Below are 9716 nucleotides of genomic sequence, written 5' to 3' on the forward strand. Positions count from 1 at the left end.
AAAATCAAACGCTACTCTGATGGACTTTTAGAGCATTATAAAGCTTCTTTGGTGGCTAAGAGTTATACCCAATTGAAATGTATTGACTATCATGACACTTTTTCCCATTATGTTGTTGATCCCTTCATCAACTTGATGTTCACGATGCTTTCCTTCACAGTGATCTCAATGAAGGCATCTATATGTCTCTACCTCTTGATCTTCCCCGACAGGAAGAGAACATTGTATGTCTCTCAAAAAGTTTTTGTATGGTTTAAAACAAGTTTCTCGTCTATGGTTTGCCAAGTTCTCTACATCTATTGAAGTTGCTGGTTTTGCTCTATCCAAAGCTGATTATTCATTATTCACATATCAAAGAGGAAAATTTTTTGTAGCTTTGTTGATTTATATTGATGACATTTTTATTACAGATAACGACTCTACTACTATATCTACTCTTAAGAAATTTCTATAGTGATTTTGAAATAAAAATATTTGGGAGATTTGAAGTATTTGCAGGGTGTTAAAGTGTCTTGATCAAAGAAAGACATTTTTATCTCAGAACAAAAATAAACTTTGGAAGGCACAACAAAATACACTTTGGTTCTTAATAACACATAAGCCTTTTACAGCAAAGTGTTTCTTTTATTTCTTTACAGCAATTTCTTGTTAATGTTTTCAGCTATAAAATGAAAAAAATGAGACCTTTTTTCTTCACACGGAAATTTCAACAACATTTTGCATGCAACACTCAATATACTTGGTTTCCCACATTAAATCTCATATTTTGCAAACTAACCATGTCCAAAACACCTAAAATAGCTTCATATTCTCAACGAAACCTAACTCTCCAATAAATCAAACCCACTTAAAACGAAAGAATCAACAAAATTAACCGAAAAACTTGTTGCAAAATTGTCATTCAAACAGGTAAACATATACTAGAAAAGAAACTTACCCAGATGATGAGACGCGGGATCAATTCAAAGAAATTGATCAAGCAAGGGTATTGAATTCTGGAGATAGATAGGAGGGCACATGTTTAGATTTCTAAAAAAGAAAGAATTGAATTCTTAATTTATAAGCTTAATTTGATTCGTAAGCCAACATGAAGACAACCTTAACAGAGAAAGATATTATTGTTTTTTACCGTGGGAAATGCCCAACGGTTATATAGCTCTTTTACCAAAACACATAGGAATGACTTTTGAATCTGACAAAAGGAGTTTTGGCTTTCCATGTCCCTATCCCGTTGGAGACCAAAATTTCAATAATAGAGAGCTAATTTTGCAGTTAATGCAAGGCTTTCCATATCCCTTCTTCTCCGTTGGAGATGCCCTAAGGTATATTTATTATACACTGGACTGTAGATTTTCTAGCATTCATCAATCTCTTTAGCCGCGATATTTTCCTAGGAGCTACCTTACTATTGGCTTCCAAAACATACACCATCAATAACACGAAAAAACCGTATCCCTCAAGGCAGCATCAATGGTTACTAGGTGCTCAAACAACTGGGCAATGCGACTCTTTTTGGCTTCTAAAATCTCTTAGCTCACAAGACATGAGCAAGAGCCACACACAAGCATTCATACCTGCTAGACACCTTACGAACCCTCAGTTGTTTTCTTCATTGCCCAAATATAGGTATTTGGAGAAATTAACTTTGTTGGGTTTGGCATTGGGATAAACCTTCCATGGCCAATTTTGTATATCAGCCATTTGCAATTTTGCATTTTCGTTGGAGAAATTTGTAGTCCACTAGCTTTCTCAGGAGTGCTTCAGATTATGCCTGCGATTTCTTGCACAACTCGAGGCATCAACTAAGTAATATCCATGATTCAAGGCAGACACATGCTAGGTCAAACAGGAAAAAGATACACTCACAAATTACCCCTTTTGCAGGAAATGTAATGGCATAGGCTCTCTACAGCAAGTAATATTCTTAACAAAAGGATTCTGGGTCAGTGCCATTTTCTGCAGGGAATTCTAGGTGTGAACTATTAAAAACATAACCAAAAGCTTCAGAAACGGTACTTTCAGTACAAAGAACCATAAAAAATAACATTGATTTTTCAGAACAGATTTGTTATGCACAAAAACAGGTCCCATAGCAGCACCGATAAGAAATATGACCATATTCAAAAGAAAACTAGAGCCACGAGAGAGCAGGGATCCCTCCTTTAGAATCTTCTCAGAGTTTCTCCAATTCTCTTCCAAGTCTACCAAAGTAGATAACCTATTGCATTCTAGCAAGTACAAATGATAATCAAAGTGTATAAAGATTGCCCATTGCCTCATTAATTCAATCAAAATCCATTGCTTCCCCATACTAACCAGACAGACCATCTCCTTCATCCTTAATCATATTTGAGGAGCAGAAAAATTAACTAATACAACATCATAACAACAAACTAAGCAAAAGCCCATAACATGAATTTGAAGAAACACATATTTAATAAAAAAGAAATCAAATCATCTCTACTTAACAAAAAGAGAGCAGATGCTCCACATAGTCTGACAGTTGAGATTAAAAACTAAAAGCAGTAGTATTGTAGAAAAGAAAAACAACATAGTTCATCCAAAATCAAATGAATGTTTCTTCATCTCCTCATTCTCTCAAGCTTTACTTCTCAGAGGAATTGGGCCCTCTCTTCTTGCCAAATCCCACAACTGTAATAATTATAATAAATTCATTAAGTTTGGTTCGACTACAAAACAAAGATCATTCAAAAATTTAAATAAATAAATGGCAAAGATAGATTACCGGCTGTGACAAAACGGCGGTTGTATTGCATCCTCTTGTGGGCACGGCCACGGGGCTTCTTTTTCTTGTCCTGCTTTGCCACCTTGGGAGTTTGGCCTCTCACCTTACCAGCGCGAGCTAAAGAACCATGCACTTTGCCTGCAAATCATATCCAACGTTAGGAAAAATAAGATTGAAAAAACAAACTTCAAGAAATCTGTCAAAGAGATGATTCTCAGGATGTAGGGCTTTACCCATGACTTGCTGCTGCTGTTTTTGTCCCTTCTAAGCGGCGAGAAGATGGTTTAGCCTCAAGAAGCAGCTAGGGTTTGCTTTTACAGCCAAACTCTTAAATATATGACGTTAATGAATGGGTTTGCTTCATGCTGGGCTTTGTCTCCGACCCATATGTGTTGGAGATTTAAAACTAAAGTTATTAAACTGGGTTTCGCCTTCAGGTATAATTTTATTATAAAAAAATAAAAAAAAAAAGTTCAAATGACTTTATTCATTGAAAAATCAAATTTTTGATTAGGTTATATTTTGATTAGTTGTACGGATCAAGTCAGGATAAATTCTTATATAATTTCTTTAATAATTTCATATTATTTTTTCATATTTATATTTTTTATTCTTCAAAATTAATTTAATAATATATTTTTTTAGAATCTTCGTAATTCCAATTTTTTCAATATAAAAAAAATGGCTCTTATTTAGTTTCAAATTGAAACATACAAGTAGATAATATTAAATAGGTGGCCCCCATCGGGTCTTTTTCTTGTAACATAAAAAAACAATGCTAAGTTAATGATAGTGTGTTTTAAAGAAAAAAAAAATTAATGACTGGAGTTATATACCCTAATGGATTTAATAAGATAGTTTCACTTAATAAATGAATTAAATTTTAAAAGAAAAGACGGTAGCTATAACTAGAAGAAAAGGGGTGCTTGTTAAAAAGATAAAAATTACAAATATAAGTTTCAAGATAACCCAATGTTAAAAAATAAAATTAAAAAAATTATCTCAATATATACTCGGGTTACCTGGCCAAACTTGTTGTCCAAATAATGAGATTATGATAACTTGATAAAAAAAACCGAAAAAAATAAAAAAGCTCATTTTTCAAAATGAACAACGTTAAGTGATGAAATAAAAAAAAAGAGTGAAAAAAATGATAACTTGTGTTAACTTTTCAAACTTATGAATGAAGTCACTAAACATAAAGCACCCCATTTAGAAAAACCACGAGTCTCAACCCTTAATAAATTAAATGTTGAAGGATAAAATTAAAAAAAATTAATTATACAAAATGTTCAAAAACAAAAATGAAAATTAAGGGAATGGGAAAATAATATGAAATAAAAATTAAATGAGAGGACTACCTAGAATTTTGAATTGAAACAAAAAATTAAATTCATAAAAGAATCCAAAAAAAAAAAGAATGAGGATCATATTTGAAAAGATAATAAATTTATATTATGGATCTAAGGATGACATTGAAAGCAAATTGAAATTTGATAAAAGATCCAAGAAATTAAAAAAAAAATCAAAGTTGAAATATAGAAGAACTCATGTCCTTAACTCCAATACTTTTTACCATTATTCCTTTTAGATAGTACATGAGTAGATAACTATACCAAAAAAATATATCAATTGTACAAGAGGATAAAAAAAAATAACAATAAAGAGAATAAGGACCTACTTTGAAATAAAAAGTAAATGAGAGGACTACTTAGAATTTTGAATTGAAGAGGGGAATAGAAAAGAAAATTCAAATTCATAAAATAATCTAAAACAAAAAAAAATCAAAAGAATGAGGTTTGAATTTGAAAAAATAGCATATTATAATTATGGATCCAATGATCAAATTTTTTTTAAAAAAATTGACAAATGGGCCAAAAACAAAAAAATATAAAAAAAACAATAAGGAACAAAACTGAAATATTAATAAATGAGAAGACAATTATGAAAGTTTGAATGGTCAACGTGAATTTTGAGGGGAGAATAGAGAAAAGAGGAGAAAAGAAAAAAGAAAAAGTCATTGACGACAAATCATCGTATAAAACACCATACATACTGGTCCAGGTGGAAGAGGTGTCACGATGCTATGCACCTCTCAAAAAGTGCATAGGGCACTCCACATACTGAAGTGTGTAACACGCACGCCAATCATTTTTTAATAATATAATATAAATATCAAAATATGAAACAATCCCTAAGCCAACTTAATTTTAACAAGAAAAACATGAATAAAATTATTAAAAAGCCCCCAGAGGCAAGTTTAGTAAATTTTGCTTTTAAGGCTATTGAAGTCATTTTACTATGCTAAAAAAAGACTAAAAGACCCTTGGACGCTAGTTTTTCTTTTTTTGCTTTTAAGAACAATTATGTTATTTTAATGTGCTAAAAAAATATGAGAAGCTGATTTACCCCGATCAATTTGATAATATCAAATCAACCTTATGAAAAAAAATATTTTTGCCCTCCAATTTTAACTTCGTTTATTTATGTTACAAAAGGCGAACATATCTTTTAATTCAAAAAACACACAAAAAACCCTAAGTACCTTGTAAAACATATCTATTGCCTTAAATAACCTAAAAATTAGCTCGAAACCCCATAATCAACCTAAAATTAAAATTCTTTTCGGGATCAGATCTACCATCTCAAGCATGGTTAAAGGCAAATAACACCTAGGATGAACTCTCTTCATCGAAAGAAACCTATTAATACCAAAATAACCATTTTTCATGGCTAAGATCATTGTCAACCGAGATTTTTTTTCTTTGAATCAGAATCCGGCCACTTTATCTCTCCTCTTTCAAACTAGAGATAAAAATAAAAAAAAAATGTTTTGGGACTAAAACTTAATTGCCTAAATTTTAGGAGACTGAAAGTTTATAATTTGAAAAGTTGAAGGACCAAAGTGAATATTTCACCTTAATTTTAAAACAACCACCCCTTTTTTCTGCCATTTTCATTTTAGTCCCCTTTCTTTAATCTTGACCATCCTCAATAAGCGTGCTTTAATTGGCCATTAATTTGGGCCTATAATGACGTAATTGAAAAAAAAAACACTATAACAATCCATAATGATTTGTCTCTAAGTGAATAGCGGTGTTGAGAACAATATTTTTTTCATGCCTTTTAGTGTTTTTTACAATATGTTTTGATCATGACTACACTTTCCTTTAACAAATGATAACAAATAGGCAGGTATTGGATGTGAAATAAACTATATCAAGATATTTGAGTGATCAAGAGAGAATTTATCACTTTATATGAAAAAGGAAAACTGCTCCACATGCTCTCAAATAATATTGATTATAAAATCTTTGCGTAAGATGGAATGAGATTTGAAAAGTTTCAAATCTTATTAAAAAAATCAATGATTATAGTGTTAAGAATAAATATGATTTGACAGAATAAATATACTATATGTTTAAATGTCTAATAGAACATTCTAGATAAAAGAATAAGAACTACACTAAGAAACTTGTCAGTAAAAGATTAAGTCAAATCACATATAATTTTTTTAATATTTGAAGGATCATGTCACAATATTAAATGGTGCACTTTATTTTCAAATATAAATTAATCAATTTTTGAATTGATAAAGGTTTAATTTTTTAATTTAATTAATCCTATTTTGATTAGAATTATGATTTATATATGGGCCAACATATTATGAACTTAATGGATCACGCATATTAAGAATCATTAGTAAAAAATTAAATTAGAATGATTAATCAAGTGAGACTTGATTGTAAATAAGTTAATGAATAACAATTCTAAATCTAGAAAAATCAAGTAGGGACTTAATTGTATAAATTTCTAATAATTATCCTGAAATACTATATATGATATTTTTCAATGGGCAAAGTGATAGTTTGTCAATAATAGGATATCAAGTTTTTTCTATAAATAGATTGTTATGCTTCATGTTTTTTTTTCTTATCAAGAGATCAAAGAGAAACACCTGAAAACATAAAAAAAGAGAGAGTTAGAACTCAAGGCATAGTAATCAAGGGCGGAGGCATGTATGGGCTCGGGTGGGCTCTAGCCCAGATCAAGATTTTATCAATATTTTTTTACTAGTTTTATGTTAAGAAAATTTGTAATTCTCGATTGAGGTATCAAAAAATTCTAAAAATTTACGTGGAGCCTTCTAATATGATGTTTTAGCTTGGGTTAAAATTTCAGAATTTTTGGAGAAATTCAGAAATTTGATAAAAAAATCACAATTTGACTAGTTTTATGTTATTTGATGTAATTTTCAATCTGACCATCAGATTGAGCTGAAATTTTACGAGGAATCTTAAAATATATTGAATAAAATCTAGTTAAAATTTTAGGATGAATAGAGTTTGGTAGTGCTACAAAACAACGTAAAATAAAAGCAAAACGACTCATTAAGGGTAAAATAGTTATTTGCCATTAAAAAATAAAAAAAATTAGTTCTTCCTTCCTTTTATATGTTGCCGACTGGGCAGAAGCAGAATAGAAAAAGAAAGAAAAGAAAAGGCGAGAGAGAAATAGAGAAAAGTAAGGGAAAAACATTAAAAAAAATCCAAGAAAAAAGAAAAGAAAAGTGAGAGAATAACCTTGTATATAAACTTACAAAATCCAACTTATAAAATACTAATTTAAGGAAGAATCACGTGAAGGAAGGAGGAATTGAGAGAGGGAAAAAATTTAATTACTTTATTTTTCAGTTGACATGAGATTGTTATTTTATCCCGGTTGAGGGGTTGTTACAATATCGATTCAGATTCGATTATAGATGAATTATATTCTACAAAACATCAAAAGATGTAACTTTAATAGTGAGTTTATTTTTACTTTCACTTTAATTTTATATACTTTCAAATTTATTTTTTAATATATTGGGTGGTGTATTTGAATTAAAACTTTACTGTTAATTTTAAAAATTCATGTACATGATTTAATAATTTATCTTAAAAAAAATTATATATTTATTTAATAGCCCAAGGCATGAAAAATTTCTGACTTCATTCTTGATAGTAATCTCTTTTTTATAAAAGAGTTTAAGATATTTCTAATCTAATGGTTCATATGGATTACTATTAGAACCAGATAATTAAATGACTTGTGATTTGTAACAATTCAACCTTAAAGAATTGATCAAACTCTTAAAAAAAAAGCTAATATTCAGGTAATCTTTGATGCAGAAGAATTATGTCTGTGGTTAATGTACCACATGTTGTTAGGCTTACGTGAAGGTTTAAGAAATGTGTTTATATGGTCATTTAGTGTCTTCAATAGACATAAGATCGATGTTTTAGGAAATTTCGGGGCCAACTTTTTAGGATAGTATTTTTGATATAAAAAGTTGGTTTTAAAAGTTAAATTAGTTCCTAGAAGTACTCTGAGTAACATAAAACAACATTTTAATACTAATCTTGATGTATAGTATCCCATAAATGTAATTTGATATTTTTAGCGTAACTTTAAAACTTTGTCGATAAATGTAAAGCATAGTAATGAACTTATATCAACACAATCTCAATGAAATGATTAGTATTCAATTAATTATTTGATTCATCAAAACTAGAAGTAATGGAAATTCTTGAACCCTCAAATAGAAAACGTATATAAGTGCATATATATATATATAGTAATGAACTTATATCAACACAATCTCATTGAAATGATTAGTATTTAATTAATTATTTGATTCATCAAAACTAGAAGTAATGGAAATTCTTGAACCCTCAAATAGAAAACGTATATAAGTGCATATATATATATATATATATATATATATATATATATATATATATATATATATATATATATATAAAAGGAAGAGATGATGATCAGACACGCTGACTTAAGCCCAACTTATTGTAAAGACCCAACAGAGGGAGGTTTGTTTTCGGTAATACTTAAAAGTGTTTTTTAATTAAAATTAAATTAGAATAATATTTTTTTTTTCATATTAATACGTTAAGATTATGAAAAACACTTAAAAAATATAAATTTAATGCTTTCTACATAAAAGAAAACACTTTAAACAATAAAAACAAACGTTCTGTTAATCTTGCTTTATATATTAACCTAACAATCTAATATCTATTATTCAAGGGCCCAAGCCTTGTACCTACCTCGGTTTACGAATCTCTCTTACCTTACTCATGCAAGAATGTAAGAACCATTAAGGCAAGAGATCATTGATTTTATAATTAAGATGAAACAGTACTGTATATCAACAGAAGAATATACATAGAGAAAGGAACTGATTCCGCATGGAATGCTTGATCACTGTAACACAAGAGATTACTTTTCTTTTTCAGAGGCGTTCATGTTCTCCAACAGCTTGGTGCAGTATATTTTGTAATGTGGACGGATCCTTATATTCATCCCCAGCATGAATTCATGGTGTCCATGTACAAATGGAAGGAGCGCAGGTTGATGTGCACGCATAAAATGTACAAAGGACTATTTCAAGAAAAAGGTTCCATACAGGAATTCATGGTGCTCTCAACAATTGGTGGATAAAGGACACATCGATCATTCACATACAATCCAGACTTTGACAGGAAGAGATAGGTACTCACAGTGTTATCAAGCATGGTAAAAACTTTACTATGATTTTGGACCATCCTACAGTTTAAAGTAAGGAGGAAAATTAGAATTTCAACGATGGTATTTCCCAGTAAATCAAGACAATAATTTTCTAATTGTACTAGAAAAAGGAATTTTACAATATTGGGGTCCACAGGCTTTGGTGCTCCCCACAGACAGATGATCCCCATCTCTATGAAATCTGTGCTAAGACAGCAGCTTTAGCTATTGTTATCATTAAGTTATAAAGGAATAACGAGAGAAATGATAACAACCAGCAAATCCTTAGCCTTTAACACATAAGATCTATATATATAGGTGGAATCTCCCTAAGGGGCACAACACCAACCCTCGGTCAACCTAGATAATCTTTTCATGATTAAAGAAAGAAAAAGGAAAAAAA

The 9716-nt window shown here is 30.0% G+C and overlaps 1 protein-coding gene across 1 annotated transcript; it reads right to left on the minus strand.

The window, feature by feature from the left end:
* Positions 1 to 2417: 2417 nt before the first annotated feature.
* Positions 2418 to 3148, minus strand: LOC7457780 (40S ribosomal protein S30). Its single transcript, XM_002322166.4, has 3 exons — positions 2980 to 3148; positions 2747 to 2884; positions 2418 to 2652 (listed from the first exon to the last, which is right to left on the minus strand). Exons 1-3 carry the CDS (start codon positions 2981 to 2983, stop codon positions 2606 to 2608), a joined length of 189 nt encoding a protein of 62 aa, XP_002322202.1. The 5' UTR covers positions 2984 to 3148; the 3' UTR covers positions 2418 to 2605.
* Between the last annotated feature and the right edge of the window lie 6568 nt (positions 3149 to 9716).

Source organism: Populus trichocarpa, chromosome 15, assembly GCF_000002775.5.
Source record: "Populus trichocarpa isolate Nisqually-1 chromosome 15, P.trichocarpa_v4.1, whole genome shotgun sequence".
Taxonomy (NCBI): domain Eukaryota; kingdom Viridiplantae; phylum Streptophyta; class Magnoliopsida; order Malpighiales; family Salicaceae; genus Populus; species Populus trichocarpa.

Coding starts and splice junctions, on each gene's coding strand:
- LOC7457780 (XM_002322166.4), bottom strand. Junction 2,653..2,746: donor CCGCCGTTTTGTCACAGCCG/GTAATCTATCTT, acceptor TAATTATTACAG/TTGTGGGATTTGGCAAGAAG.